Source organism: Capra hircus, chromosome 14 (assembly GCF_001704415.2).
Source record: "Capra hircus breed San Clemente chromosome 14, ASM170441v1, whole genome shotgun sequence".
Classification (NCBI taxonomy): Eukaryota; Metazoa; Chordata; class Mammalia; order Artiodactyla; family Bovidae; genus Capra; species Capra hircus.
Window position 1 is genome coordinate 12,532,373 of NC_030821.1, and position 16,064 is coordinate 12,548,436.

At 45.0% G+C, this 16,064-nt stretch overlaps 1 protein-coding gene across 5 annotated transcripts in view; it reads left to right on the forward strand.

Annotated features, from left to right (window-relative positions):
• ESRP1 (epithelial splicing regulatory protein 1) overlaps positions 6,790–16,064 on the forward strand; it is a 59,430-nt gene continuing 50,155 nt past the window's right edge. For 2 of the 5 annotated variants that reach the window (XM_013969294.2, XM_013969295.2), the window contains exons 1-4: positions 6,791–7,279; positions 7,818–7,946; positions 9,566–9,679; positions 12,446–12,560. In XM_013969294.2, the coding sequence (XP_013824748.1) occupies positions 7,148–7,279; positions 7,818–7,946; positions 9,566–9,679; positions 12,446–12,560 (490 nt within the window). In that variant the 5' untranslated portion in view covers positions 6,791–7,147. Of the gene's footprint in view, positions 7,280–7,817; positions 7,947–9,565; positions 9,680–12,445; positions 12,561–16,064 lie in introns of all 5 variants that reach the window. The other 3 variants (XM_013969293.2, XM_005689231.3, XM_013969296.2) reach the window with 2 other exon arrangements.

Genomic DNA, 16,064 nt, shown 5'->3' on the forward strand with positions numbered 1-16,064 from the left:
TGGGGCTGGGGGGGTGGGGGTGGCTGGGAGGGTGATGCCGAAGGCCTTGCCTTCTGCTCCAGCACCTTCAGTCTCCATTTCCATTGCCAGTACTTCCCATCACAGGCTCTGCACACCATGCTGCTGAGACATCTCGTTCCCTCTTCCTTACTCGCCCCTACCTCTGCCTATTTCACTTCTCTTTCTGGATTTTAATTCAAGCACTGCTGCTCACTGGCCTTTCTGGTCTCCCTTATAGTAGTTATGTTCTCTTGTGCAATCCGAGAGCACTGTGTACCTTTAGGATTGCAAATCACTGTTGCAATGGTGCGTTTGCTTTTGTGATTATTTGCATCCCACACTTAATAGGCGTAAGGACCTTATTTGCATTTATTTCCTATATATTGTATGTTTTCAGCGCCTACTACCTGTCTTGCCTGGTACACAGGCTGCTGTCAGTACATACTTTTTAAATAAATGACTGAACACTTCCACCAGGACCGACACTTTGTATAGACTGTTACACGCATTTAGGAATCTCTAAGTGAGAATGCACTGACATGCAAATGAATAGAGATACAGTCCTGTCATAAAACTATCACCATTGTCTCCAATGGCAGTGTCCAGCAAATAAACTATCTCAACAGCACTTTGAATACTTCAAAAAGACACAAAACAGGGCAATAATGATTTTGAGGTCTTTGGGTTATATTTTATTAGAGTAACAAGACTGGCTTTTTATCAACCAAATAGTTGAGTAGGCAAAGTACAGGGAAAGCAGAGGAACTTAGGAAATAAGAGTAACAAAACTTTTTTCCTTCCCCAGAATCTTTAAACACTCCCATCAACCGACCATGACTTAAAACATAAGGTCTGCTGCTGTTCTTTCCTCTCAGAGTGGCTTTTGGGAGATGCAGGGATGTACAGACATCCCTCAGGGTCTGTGGGTAACTGGTACCACCCCCCCCCCACCTCCACATACCAAAATCTGAAGGTGCTCAAGTCCCTTATGTAAAATGATAGTATTTGTATATAATCTACAGCACATCCTCCCATTTAAACCACCTTTGTTGTTCTAGTCACTAAGTCGGAAATTACAGAATGTGTTAAGTAGGGCAGAAATCAGTCTGTTCCTTGTCATTGTTCAGTCACTAAGTTGTATCCAACTCTTGACCCCAGGGACTCCAGCATGCTAGGCTCCCCTGTCCTTCACTATCTCCTGGAGTTTGCTCCAATTCATGTCCACTGAGTCAGTGATGCTTTCTAACCATCTTATCCTCTGATGCCCCTTTCTCCTCCTGCCCTCAGTCTTTCCCAGCATCAGGGTCTTTTCCAGCAAGCCAGCTCTTCACACCAGGTGGCCAAAGTATTGAAGCTTCAGCTTTAGCATCAGTCCTTTTAATGAATATTCAGGGTTGATTTCCTTTAGAATTGACTGGTTTGATCTCCTTGCTGTCCAAGGGACTCTCAAGAGTCTTCTCCAGCACCACAGTTTGAAACCATCTTTAGACTACTTATAATACTTAATATAATGTAAATTATATGTGAATTGTTGTACTTTTTGAATTTTTTTCCCTAATATTTTCCATTCTCAGTTGATTGAATCTACCTGCGGATGCAGAATCACAGATATGGAGGTCTGACTGTACACCTGAGCAAAGGACGTTGAGGCCTGGAGGGAGGAACTCCCTAACTGGCATCTCTCCCTGGATGCCCAGTTTAAATGGATCAGTTCTGCGGTCCCCAGTGAGTGACAGCCGCTCAGTCCTGTCCAGCTCTTTTCGACCCCACGGACTGCAGCCTGCCAGGCTCCTCTGTCCATGGAATTCTCCAGGCAAGAATACTGGAGTGGGTTGCCATCCCTTTGGTCCCCAAGGAGAAGTTATATCTTGCCCAGATTCATGACACATTTCTCCAGGTAAAGTTTTTCTGTATGTTTTCCTTCCACAGATAGTAAAATCTTATCTAATGTTTCACCCTGCCTTGACGGTGTCTTTAATTTAATCTAAGGTGAGAGCCATTGTGGTTGTTGTCTAGAGAGAAAAGTCACTCAGTTGTGTCCAACTCTTCTGCGGTCCCATGAACTGCAGCCCGCCAGGCTCCTCTGTCCATGGAATTCTCCAGGCAAGAATACCGGAGTGGGTAGCCATTCCCTTCTCCAGGGGATCTTCCCAATGCAGGGACCTGCATTGCAGGCAGATTCTTTACTGTCTGAGCCACCAGGAAAGACCCCTCCTCAAGGGAAGGTTCCAATTTTGTAGTAAACTTCTTGGTTCTCAAGTTTTTCTTCTTTAAAGAAGACACTTTACGTTATTTCCTCTCCCCTGGAGATCTATGAAATACACATTATCATCATGCTCAATTATATAGGTGAGAAACTGAGTCCTGGTAAGGTTAAGGAACACACCCACAGCCGTGAAGGTAGCACATGACAGCGCCAATGATTAAACCCATACTTTTTACACACAGATCATCTATAATAATTGCCATAATAAAGGCTCAGACCAGCAATTTGTTTAAATGTGTAATGCACGGAGTAATTCATAGAAAATTATAATGTATTTCATTATCCTGACCATCCTGACTATCCCCCTACCTCTTCACTTCAGAGAGATTGGATTTGTCCAGGAAGTATAAAATGTGATCTCTTTTACAACTTTATCTGGTACAGATAACTAAGAAATATCAATGGTTTGTAGTAGCCTCAGAACACAAGGTTTTTTATAATACTTTGATTTGCTCTTTTAAAAACAGAAATCTAATTCATATACAATACAAACTTTTTAAACTGTACAATTCAGTAGTTTTTAGTCTATTTACATGTTCGTGCAATTATCACCACTATCTAATTCGAGAACACTTTGATTTCACTTTTGAAGGCTCTTTTCTTACAGGTTCAAGAGAACCACTGAATACGTGCAAGCGAAAACTCCAAGAAAGATCTGGAGACCTCAGAGCAAGACTGGAGCCTGCAAATGCAATGCTGCTATGTAGTCTTCAAAGGAAAGCTGCCTTGTAAGCAATAAGAAGATGAATTCTGGGTTAGGATTGGGGGCTTTCACTGTCAGGCCTGGGTTCAATTCCTGGTCAGGGAACTGAGATCCCACAGCCGCAGGGAAAAAAAAAAAGAAAAGAAAAGACTGACGTCTGGGTACTACTGTGTCAGTGGTCAGGCCACAGAGGACACATTTGTTTTCTGTCTAGTGCAAGAGCTGCTCCCTAAAAGTAGTAAGAGGAGAAGGGTCCAAGGAGCGTGATGAAGATAAAGAGCAGGCAAGTATGATTCATGATGAAACCTTTAAAGAGCTTGCAGTAAGTTAGTCTAGTAATGTTATTTAAGAAAACTTTAAAAGATATGAAAGAATTTTTATACAGAAAATGTGACCTATTCTTTCTCCTTTCACTAAGGAAAAGACAAAATGGATTCCTTCTATAGTATGGAGGATTAGGTTAACATAGGAAGTCAGGAGACAGACCCTTCTTAAACATCAAATGACGGTGGCAGCAAACAGTCCTCTGACACTAAAAAAATTTTATTTATTAAAAAAAAAACACCTTTTTTTTAGGTTGGAAAGAATAGTATAATTTGTTCACTCAGATTCTACATTAACATTTTACATTTTCTGTATCTTTCTCTTTTTCTTCATATATGTGTATATACACGTGTGTGTGTATATATATATATATATATATATATATATATATACATTTTGGTCAGAATCCTTTGAGAATAAGTTATAGACAATGACTTCCCTTTATCACTAATTACTGGGTAATTCCTAAAGCAAAGGCCATTTTCCTGTTGAATCACAGTAAGATTACAAAAGCTCGTAAATTAACAGTGATACAACACTACTATCTAATTTTCAGAACTTATTCAAAGTTTTCCTTTTGTCCCAATAATGTTCTTTACAGGGAAAAAAAAAAAAGTTTTTTTCTGGTACAGGATCCATATTGCATTGAGTTGTCATATCTTAATTCTGGAACAGTTCTTCAGAAAATAATTTTAAGGTCTTTAAAAATTTTAAGAATACAGGCCAGTTACTTTGCTGCCTGTCCTTCAACTTGGGTCTCTTCCCTTTTAACAAAGGTCAGCTTCTGTTTGGGGAGTTTTAGGCGTGTCCTGAATTAAGATCAGAGGTGGAGGGTTCATCTCTCACAAGGACTATTCCTATTATATATTCGAATCATTTGTAAATGGTGGGATGGACAATAAAAGATCTTTGTATTCAGAACTCATCGTTTTTGTATCACATAGTTTGCTCAGCGTTCCTGCATTTCACGAGTTTAATTTTTTTTCTTTTACAATATATTGATTTCAACAGATTTGTTTGTGAATAATTAGCCTACTCTTTCAAAAAACACTTGAGACTTGAATTACCTATAAACTCCCCTTTTCATAATCTCACCGTTGCAGTCGTGGACTGTGCCCAGGCTCAGGAGACAAACAGCTGCAAAAACGGGTGGGTGTTGTTACTCGCTAAAATCTTTCAACAAATATTTGTGGAGTACTTCGTAGCTGTCAAGCTCTGCTCCAAGCCCCCGGAATCAATTCTAGAACAAAGTAAGACCAAAAAAACCTCCTGTCTGTGTAGTTGGAAGAATTAAAATTCAGATTAAAAAGAATCGGACACTAGGAAATCAACTTCCTTCAAGAGGAAGCAGACAAGGCTCTGAGAAAAGGGATTAGCTGAGGTTCGATCCCAACGCGCCCAACGCCGCGGATCCCCGGCAAACGCGCAAGTAATCAAGTTTGCGTTTACCCAAAACGCACTCCCCAGATCCCGACACCAAAGGCCTGAAAGGACGGGTGGGGCAGGACTGCCGGAGCAGTTGTAACATTTTTTCAGCAACAGCCTCCCTCCCGGTGTGTGTGTGGGGAGGGCTGGTTGTTCCTCCCGCACCGGCCGCCGCCGCGCCGGGGCCCCGCACCAGGCCCCGCGCCCCGCAGGGCCGAGCGCCTGGGAACCGCGCGCGGAGAACGCCCTGCGGGCAGGCGGCTCGGGGGAACCGGCTCCTCCGGCGGCCTCGCCCACTGCAATGCAATCTGGGTGGTTTTTCCAGGTCCCTCCCTGCCGCCTTCCGCGCCCAGTCCCTGCCCCCGCGACGCCTGCGGGCCTGGGAGAGCGCGCGGGGACGCGCGGCCCGGGCGGGGCGAGGCTGACGCCGCTGAGCCCGCGGAGGGGGCTATGGGCGCCCTTCCGGATCCCGCACCTGAAAGCGCGGGACGCTGGGGCTCCGGCTGCCGACAAGGCTGGTACCCAGCCCCTCTCGGAGGCCTCCGTAGAGCCCGGCGTTCATTCTCCCGCTCTCCCGGGGCGCGCTCTGCGGTTACCTGCGTGGCGACTGTCCACGCGGCCTAAGCTCCTGAAACCCTCCCGCCACCGGCCCTCTCGGCCCGCGCTTCCTCCGGGCGGCAAAGCCCTATCTCCAGCGTCCCGGGAGCATCCTGAAAGGGGCTCAGATTTGTACCTGGCGCGGGTTACTGTAGTGATTGGGGTACGGTTACCGGTTCTCCCATTATGAGTAAAGGGCCGGATAATTGGAGCCGAATGAGGAATACTTCAGACGGCGTTGTGTTCCCAATAAGAGATCGATTTCAAACATAAAAATCCAACTTCATCCCCAGCACTTTATCTGGAAAACGGCAACAGAACCCACCACACGGCCGTCCGACGAGGGAGCAGGGCGATGTGGCGGGTGGGGGGGCCCGCTAAGGTGGGCGCTCAAGTTCCCGGCAGGTTTAGCTGAACGAAGGTAGGGAGATCGCTCGGGGAACTTGGCCAAATCGACACAGAAGTACAAAGGCAATGGTCCGAGGTGGAGGGCGGGAGATCTGAGCCACGAACTGCAAAAAGCTCTGCTTTGGCTTGATTTAGAAAAACATCAGGTACAGTATTCGATACATTTTATTTAGGGGCTAGGGCAAAGCAAAGGAAGTGGGCCCCTGGACCGGAGGAGGCTGCAGTCTCCAGCGAGCAGCCAGCACCGAACAAGGAGGAGCAGTTAAGAGGAAACGGCGTGGGGGTCCACGGTGCCCGAAAGTTTGTTTGGTGGCCGAGAGTCCAGCCCTCTTCGCCCCCGAGACCCGCGCAACCGCGCGCGGAGGTTTCACTCCCCAAGGTGGGCAGTGAGTGACTCGGGCCGGAGGAGCGTGCGCCCCGAGCCGGGGCGGGGTGGGGGGGGGCCGGAAAGCTTCCGCCCGCTGTTTGCACTTAAAGGTGTGTTGGGCTCGGGAGCGGCTTTTCCGGGGCTTGGCCAGCGCGCCCGCCACCTCCCGGCCGCCGTTGGCCGGTCCCTCCCTCCGCAGTTGGCCCTCTCAGGGCGCCGCGCCCCGGGCAGCTCCGCACCTGGGCCTCACCTCTGTCCTGCTTTCAGCTCCCCGCGCCAGGCCTTTGAGCTTGACCCTTTAGAACCTGCGGCTTCGTTCCCCACAGCCGACATTTCTCCCAGCACACCCCCCTCGCCCCCACCCCCTCAACCTCTCGGGTCCTTCCACACGGGCGACCCGTCCCTCCGCGCCCTCGACGCCTCACCCTTTCAAGGTCCGGCCTCGGCTCCCTCTCTGGGTGGCCGCCGCCTCTTCCCCGCCCCTAGCGTCTCCCCCTCCCCTCCGCAATCAGCCAGCCATTGTCTCCCGCCCCCTCCTCCCCTTCCACCCCACCACCCCCCCGCCCCGGCCCCGGGCGGCCTCCTCCCCCACCTCCTCTGCCACGTCGTGGTTTGAAGGAGCCAATGGGCCGGCCCCGCCAGGTGTCTCTTACCTGCACCACGTGGGGGAGGGGGAAGGGGCGGGCAGGTAGGGCCACATCCCAAAACAGAAAAGCTTTTCAGCCATTGCGCGCCTCCCGGGGGTGCAGCCTCGGCTCCCAGCTTTTTGCATAGACGCACGGGACCATTGAATTCAAAAAGGGCAGGCCTCCTTCGCCCTGCTTCCCACCCCCCTTCCTGCCCAGGGCGTGGAGCTCGGGCCAGGTGAGGGCTAGGGTGGTTGGTTACCGCCTTTTGCACCGGCGGCGGCGAGGAGGAGGAGGAGGGGGGTGGGGTGGGTGGGCGCTCTTTTTTTTTTCCCTTCGCAGGGATTTTAGCACAGGTTTTCCCCTCGTTCTCACGGCCGCCCCACCTCGCCGCCTCCCGACCCCCCTTCTCCCCCTCCCCACCCATCGTCATGACGGCGTCTCCGGATTACTTGGTGGTGCTCTTCGGAATCACGGCTGGGGCCACCGGGGCCAAGCTGGGCTCGGACGAGAAGGAGCTGATCCTGCTCTTATGGAAAGTCGTGGATCTGGCCAACAAGAAGGTATTTCTGCACGGTTTCTGTCCAAGGGATAGGCGTGGGGGCAGAGGCTGGTCCGAGTTGGAGTGAAGTAGGTAAACAACTGCTCTCCTTTGCCCACTTGTGAGGCTGGACCCGAGGTCTGGAGAATCCAAGGAGAAGACCAGACTTCTCTTCCAGCCGCTTTTGAACCAACCCTTTCAGCTCTCCAAAATCTGGCCCAGGTGGGGAGGCCGGGCGCCGCCAAGCTCTGTTCTCCTGCCGTCTGGGGCCGCCCGGCGGAGGCGGGGTGGGGTCCCTGGGGGGTCCGAGCGCGGACTTCTAGGGCTTTTTCGGACCTGATCCGGGTGGGGGTGGGGCTAGGGGGCAGGGCTGCACCGACCTCTCGGCTACCCGAGCCGCAGGCGACGCGCGACCCTGGATTCTGAAGCCGGACCCGCCGGGAGGAGTGGGCCTTCCCCACATGGGAAGGGAGGGAGGAGGGTGAGGATGGAGGTCCCCGCGTTCAGGGAGGGGAAACTGACCCCCTGCTTCTTGTTTGTTTTCTTTCTTTTTCCCGGAGGTGGGACAGTTGCACGAAGTACTAGTTAGACCGGATCACTTGGAGCTGACGGAGGACTGCAAAGAAGAAACGAAGCTCGACGCCGAGAGCCTGTCCTCGGCGCCGCAGCTGGACCAAGCTCTCCGACAGGTGACAGCGCGGTGCCGCGCCGCCCACCCTATCCGCGGCGTCTGGGCGGCGTGCGTTGGTCCCCGGGGCGGGGTGTCGAGACCCGGGCAGGGAGCCGTCGGTGGACTCTGGGCGGCGAAGTCGCTGTTCCTTGAAGCCTCCCAGCTCCCCGGAGTGGTGGTGGTGGTCTAGTTGCTCGATCGTGTCCGACTCTTGCGACCCCAAGGACAGTAGCCTGGCAAAGCTCCTCCGTGCGCGGGATTCTCCAGGCAAGAATACTGGAATGGGTAGCTATTTCCTTCTCCAGAAGATCTTCCCGGCCCAGGGATCAAACCTGAATCTCCTGCATTGCAGGCGGATTCTTTACCATTTGAGCTTGGGAAGCCCAGACCCCGGGGTCTTTGGGCCAAAACTTAGTTTTCCGGCTGTTTTCTGAATCGCTCCTGGGGCCCGATATCCGCCGGGTTATTCACCAGTCGTACGTCTAGCGGAGCTGGAATCCGAGCGCCCCCAACCCCAGGCTGAGACCCCGCTGTGGTCTGCGGCTCTGTCCCCAGGGCAGGGGGCGCTGCGGTGCCGGCGGGCGGGCAGGCCTCGCGCGGAAAGCTAGAGGGGGCCCTTGCTGGGTGGGAACCGCGGGGGTGGGGGGTTGCTGCTTGGTTTCAGGCTCCTGAATTCCCCCAAGGGCCCGGTTCCGGTTCCGTTTACCTCTTTAGTGACCTTGGGCCCAGCGCCGGGAGGGTTTGTGGTCCCGACGAGGTGGGGCTGCCCCTTGGGTGGCCGCGAAAGTAGTGGAATCCCCTTAGCTGGGGTTGAGGTGACCCGAAAACTAGGATGCTGACATGCTGACGGGTACTGGACCGCGGCTAGGGCGGGGCGCTGAACACCTGTGCGCTGGTGAGTGTCCTGCGTACTCCCGGCTTCTGCCCTAGAACAAGAGTTGCTAATTACAGGGGAAAGTTAACCATTGCTGGGGTGTGTTACAGGAAACATGATACTACGTTTAACAGAGTTCTATGTACCCATTTTTGTTGACTGGTCTCTAAGTCGTGTCCGACTCTTTGCGACCCCATGGACTGTAGCCCACCAGGCCCCTCTGTCCATGGGTTGTCATTTCCTTCTCCTGGGGATCTTCCTGACCCAGGAATCCAATCTGCGTCTCATGCATTAGCAGGCGAATTCTTTACCACCGAGACACCAGGGAAGCCTTCTATATACCTATTAGCCACATTTACTTCAGAAACTGGCATCTTTGCTTAAGTCTAGAGCATCTTAACAGGGAAAAAAAAAAAAAAAACACCAGAGAATGATGTAATCAGAAGGCAATTTGCTGATGAAATGAGACCTCTGACTTATAAGTCTTGAATGGATTTATTACAAAAATGCAAGGAGGAGGGATGTTGAAGGATGCATTCACTAAATTCTTCTGTGGGTTAACTGAGGATTGATTGGAAAACTCCGCTGTCTAAAGGAAGCTGAACCATTTGGAGGGACTAGGTCCTTCTAATGTTGCCCCAAGTAGTGGTGTTCTTTGCAGCTGTTAGCTGGGTTTTTTCTGGTTTTAAACAAGAGGGGCCACTTTTCAAAGTTTAGTGAATCCTGCATCTTTTGCATCCCTGGATGTGTTTTGTTCTTTGCAGTTTAACCAGTCAGTGAGCAATGAACTGAATATTGGGGTAGGAACCTCCTTCTGTCTGTGTACCGACGGACAGCTTCATGTCAGGCAAATTCTGCATCCTGAGGCTTCTAAGAAGGTAAGAGTACCCGTTTCCAGAAATAAATGATTAGGCCTTAGCAGTGACTGGAGGCTTGAGCAACGGTTTATCCAGGTTTCTCTATTTTAAAAAAATGCATATGAGGAGTTAGTATGTCATGGGTACAGAATTTCAGTTTGAGATGACAAAGGAGTGGTGGTGACGGTTCCACAACAATGTGGGTGTATTTAATGCCTCTAAATTATACACTTAAAATCGTCAAAATGGTAAATATTGTATTATGTATATTTTACCACAATAAAAAATTTGCAACACTTTTATAGAAATATTTGAGGTAACAGTAGTTTTATAGATACCCTTTGGAATCTTAAAAGTTTGTTTTTGTGTATGTTAAGTTTTAGAGAGGCTTGACACTCTCTCTTTTCCAGAGCATATTAGCTGAATTTTTGACATTTAAAGTGGGTAAAACTGTAGTTAATACGTCGTGATATTCCCATCTGTGTAAAGGAGGGAGCAAAGAAAAATCTTTCAAATTAGAGTGTAATTCTAATGATTTCATTAAAAAGCTTTGTACTCTTTTAAGTAACTAGTTAAATGTTAACGATAGCATACTGTGTTTTGTCTGACTTTAAGTAAATGTGCAACTGATTGAATTTTGTATCAAAGTGATGGCGTCAGCCTCATCTTTTACCTTTACTCATCTTTCTGGTATGGAAAAAAGTGTGAAATGAGAACAATAACTATCTTATGTAGATATGATTTCCCTTCTGGGGAAGTATACTGAGGGATTGAGAAAAAATGGTACCCATAGACAGCAAACCCAGTGTGACCAATTATTGTTAATGTAGTTCATCTTATCAACTTAATTAGTTAGAGCTGTAACTTTTTATTGTGATAGGCAGATACTGAACTTGAAAAGATGGAAGTAAAATATTTTCATAAGGAAAGGTTATGTGAGGGAAATCTTGTAATGAAAAGTGTAGACTGGCAGTTGATGTCACAAGTGAGCAGTCAGTGCAGACTTCTTTTTACTCCAGCAGGGAAAGGAAAGGAATGAATGAAATGTATAATGACAACTTTAAAAGTTTAAGGGAGAAACTCAAGTTCCTGTATCATGAGTTGGATAAAAACTCCTCTTTTTACAGCAACCTTAGTAATTGATGAAAAGAGGAGGGTTATTTGTTAGTTAAATGCTAAACAAATTGCTATACCCTCAATCCAGAAAAAGATACATATATGGAATTTTTTTTTCCCTTCAAACCCATGTGAAGGATAAAATTTAATCTTTCTCTATTGGGTTGGAGTAAAGCAGCAGTTTTTGTTATTTTAGACACACTGCTTTGGATGTGAGACAACCTCCAGAGAAAAATTTTCCTGAGTAACTTCTGTTAAGATTTTGATAAAACTAAAACAATTAATTTAGCATCATAATGAAAATAATTCTATTCATTATAGAAAAATAAGAAAATGGTAAAACAAAATAATCCTTCTAGTCAGAAAACAAAGTGGTTTTTTGAATGTGAACATAATTGAATGTGTTCTTTCAGATTTTTGAAAAAAAGCCTTGCTTTTACAAGGAGCATTCATACTACATAAATCTTTTAGCCTATTTTAAGTTTAATATATCAGTATTTTGTGTAAGCAGTAAAAAAAATTCACTGTCTTAAATGGATATACCTATTTAAACCAAACTTTTATTGTTGGACTTTTGAGTTATTGTCATTGTAAACAGCTTTTAAATAAGCATTTTTGTAGGTAATCTTAAAAGATTCACAATTCAAGATTGCCTATTTTGAAAACATCACCATTATATACTGATACCTGTTTCAAATATAGCGTAAGCAAACCACATCTAATAAAATCCAATAAGGAAATTTAGAGACATTATTGCATAAACATTACAGGTCACAAACATTGAAAAGTTTATATCCTTGACTTTATAATGTACAAGTTCCTAATAAGTGAACATAGACTGTCTTGAAGTTTTAAGACGAATCTAAAGTCACTGTAACAAAACTAAACTTTGAAAATTATTCAGTGAGGATTTTTTTTCTCTCAGAAAAGTGACACAATAGTGTGATATTTGCTCTGACAACTGAGCTTTGTTTAATTACAAGAGTGATGCTAGTCAATAGGAACCATGTCTTCTTTGCCACTGAGATTTGTGAGATATTCTTTTAAGTTTAATTTGAGTTCTCAAGGTTTAGCCAGAATAATGATAACCCAGAAAACTAATGTGGGACTGTAATTTGGCAGAAAAATAATCCTCTTCAGGTAATCAGGAATTTGCTATCTTATTCTAATTTTAGTGTGTGGAGTATGCTTTATCAGAACCCAGTATTTTAAGCTATGTTTTAATAGAAAACTAAATTTTGATAAAGACTTAGGGTCCTAGGTCTAGACATATGTTGTAAACATATGCATCTGTATGAAAACTGAGAGGACTAATATCCCTTCCTAAAAGTACAGATGGTCTAACATAATTGTGGCTAGACAAAGAACATTGTATTATCAGACAGGAAATATAAAATATAGTAGCCTAAATGTTTTATAGCTTCAGAACTGTTTTAGAGGAATACATAGTGGAGCACAAACGTATAATCCACTGCCTTAAAATGAATTATTTTTCCGTGACACTTTTATATAGGATGTAATACTTTAACAAAAAATGAAGACACTGTTTAATTTAAAAAAATTTTTTTAATTGTGGTAAAATATAATTACATTCAGTTCTTAGGTTCCTAATTGTTAGGGAATTACTGAACTAAATGTCTAGTTAACAGTATCTACCTTGTCCTTCCTCAGAATGTATTATTGCCTGAATGCTTCTATTCCTTTTTTGATCTTCGAAAAGAATTCAAGAAGTGTTGCCCTGGTTCACCTGATATTGATAAACTGGATGTTGCAGCAATGACAGAGTGTATCCTTTAAGTGATGACTCAGGAATCATTTGAGAAGACAGCTCTAGGAAAACATGACGGTTCAAGAAACTTTAAAACCTTGTATGAAAATTCACTTGTCCAAAATTTGTCTCTAGTGCTAGGGGAAAACAGTACAATCAAAGTAGTTATAATTGACTGAATTTGAATGGTGTTCTCCCTGGCGTTAGATGTTGATTTTTGTGAGGTGGACACATAAAATAGAATTCAATTTTGAATTATGGGAGTGGCTTGATTTTGTTTGTTTTTTCAAGTGATGAATTGTTGAATGTGAAGACAAGAATTTTTTTTGCCAATTCTAAGGCCACTTATTCTTGATTATCTTGGTTTTGGTGTTTATTTCTGCTTCTTTTGAATGGATAAGAGTGTTTGGGTTTTTTAATTGTGGATGTATACTCTTTACAAACAGCTGTTCATCATTGGCACCCCGTTTAATCGTCTCTGTTTTTCAAATACATGTAGATTGTGGTGATTACTATAACTTATCTGTTGAGATGATAAAATGAGGTTGAGATTTTACCCCAAATTATTTCATTACCAAGCTAATATATCTGATGCATCATGTACTGTAAAAGTAAATTTTATAATCACAAATCTTGTCATGAATGACCCATCACTTTTCATACAGTAAGTCTTTAAAGTGCTAACTAATGAGCAATTATGTGCCAACTATCATATATAACAGTGAGTAATAGAAGTGTTGGGGACCCACCCAAAGCCACTATGAGAATCATCATGAAGTCAGATTCAGGTTATTTTCAGGAACTTTTAAGTTACAGATGCTTATTCTTCATTCTTTTTCAGGAGCTAAAGCCTGGTTTTTATTTCAAAATTTCTTGATGAAAAAGATAGTTTGGATATTTTTCCTAACCATTTGTAAGCAGATCAAACTCATTATTTGCTTTCTTGGAAGTAGATAGCTAGAATTTTGGTGTAACTGATTTAGTGGCTCAGACGATAAAGAATCTGCCTGCCATGCAGGAGACCTGGGTTCAGTCCCTGGGTTGGGAAGATCTGGAGAAGGGAACGGCTACCCACTCCAGTATTCTTGGCCTGGAGAATTCTATGGACAGAGGAGCCTGGTGGGCTACAGTCCATGGGGTCACAAACAGTCAGACACAACTGAGCGATTTTCACTAAGTTACTGGTTTAGCTCCCAGCAGTTGGGAGAAGGGTAGAATATGCTCATTTGAAGGAATTCTTCACAAGAGTTTTCATTAGAAGGTTGGGGCAGTAGAAAAACATGTGTTATGTGTTTTGTTGGTTAGAATGCTGTAGTAGTTAGCTCAGGCTGCCATAACAAATACCCTAGACTGGTGGCTTATTAGCAACATAATTCATTTTCTCACAGTTCTGGAGCATGGAAAGTCCCAGATTAGGGTACCATCATGGTTCATCTCTGGTGAGGGCTCTTTCTGGTTTTCAGATAGCTGTCTCCTCCTTGCATCTCACAATGGGGTGGGGGCCTGGCACAGCCAGGAATGAGGTGGTTCTTTCCTCTCTTTATAAGGCCACAGGCCTAACAGGGCCCTTTCCTTGTGCCCTCATTTAACCTTAATTATCTCCTAAATAATCTATTCCCAGATAGTCACATTTAGCAGTTAGGGTTTCAACACGTGAAGTTTGGGGAGGGACACAATTCCATTGATAGCAAGTGCTAAACAATGTGCTGATACAAAATAATCAAAAACTTATGCAAAGTATTAATCGATAGTGGAGGGAAAGTCTAATAGAAAAATAATTTGAATAGGAAAGGCAGTATTCAGGTTTATCCCTGATCACCCAGTTTTCTCTTCTAGCAAAGAAAATCTTTCTCTAGTAATGATAAGTCAGATATTAGTAAAAATTTGCATAGCTACAAACAAGAGGTTCTTACATTTAGGTATTCTGGTTTTTTTCAGTGTATTTTCAGTTGAGAGATAACTTGTTAAAAGCTTACCCATTTTTTTCTCCTTGGTTTCTTAAGAGCTTAACATATATAAGATTTGGGGTATCAGTAAACATCTTCAGTATGGTAACCTGGGCTTTTTACTTGCTCTATGCTGTATTATCTGGGCTTCCCTAGTGGCTCAGATGGTAAAGAATCTGCCTGCAATGCAGAAAACCTGGGCTCGATCCTTGGATTGGGAAGATCCCCTGGAGAAGGGAATGGCTACCCACTCCAGTATTCTTACCTGGAGAGTTCCATGGACAGAGAAGCCTGGTGAGCTACAATTCATGGGTTGCAAAGCGTCAGACACGACTGAGCAACTAACACTTTTACTTTTCACTTCATGCTATATTACCTACAGATTTATGCTCCATACTCTTTAAAATTTCTATATACCTTTGTATAATTTTTGCATTATCTGACCATTAGGTGAATGGGTAATATGCTATGCTGACTGTTTTTTTTTTCTGTCATTTCTTTTCATTCTAGCTCCATAATTATTTGTTGGCAATTTTGGGGTTCCCCCCCCAATACCATAGAACTGAAAATCGGAAATATTTGACTACAATAAACAGGTGAATTATGAATAAAGCTAAGTTAGGCCCCATTTCAGGCACGTTTGTGTGCTCATTTGTGTCAGACTCTTTCGCTACCCCGTAGACTGTGGCCTAATAGGCTCCTCTGTCCATGGAATTTTCCAGGCAGACATACTGGAGCAGGTGACCATTTCCTACTCCAGGGGATCTCCCTGACCTGTGGATCAAACCTCAGTCTCCTGCATTGGCAGGTGGATTCTTCTGCACTGAGCTGCCTGGGAAGTCCTTCTCTAGTTCCTCGACCACGGATCAAACCTGGGAGTGTGGGGTCTTAGCCCCTGGGCCACCAGGGAATGTCCCTCAGGCCTCACTTTTATTTGTGGCATTTCCCAGTGAAAGCTTTGTGAACCCTGGATGTGAATGAAGCAGTATGACCGCTTTGATAAAAGGTTTAGGCATTTCTTGTATGAGATTCCGGTTCTCATATTAGCACTTATTTTCCTCTTTTGTCTTTGTGTTGGTTCTAAAACCACTGCTGGAGCTAATGTTAGAGCCTCTCTGAGTTATTCCAGCTGCAGTTTTGTTACCTGCTTTTTTGAGTTATGCAGTCCTAAGTAGAGAGGAGACCTCACTTAGCAAGTGAACTATGGCTGGCATTTTGTAATCAGGTGAAGTGGTAAGGGTGTGATGATAGGAATTGGGGCCCATGTAATTTTTTTTTTTAAAGGAAGAAATTTATCATGGGTCCCTTGGGAGAAATTAATTCTACTTGTCCCCTGCTGAAAGTCCATTTTGATTATGAGGCTGTTTGTATGACTTACCTGTTTGTTTGTTTGTTTTTTAAGAACAAACCTATTTCCCCCACTATCTTGAGTGGAATTACTTCCTCCTGGTTTCTTAACCTATTTGTTTGTTAGTTTTGTTATTCATGAGCTGATTTATTCTCATTAATCGAGCCCTTTACCACTGTTTATTTCATTTTACCAAGCCTTTACTGAGAACTCATTTTAAATGAAGTA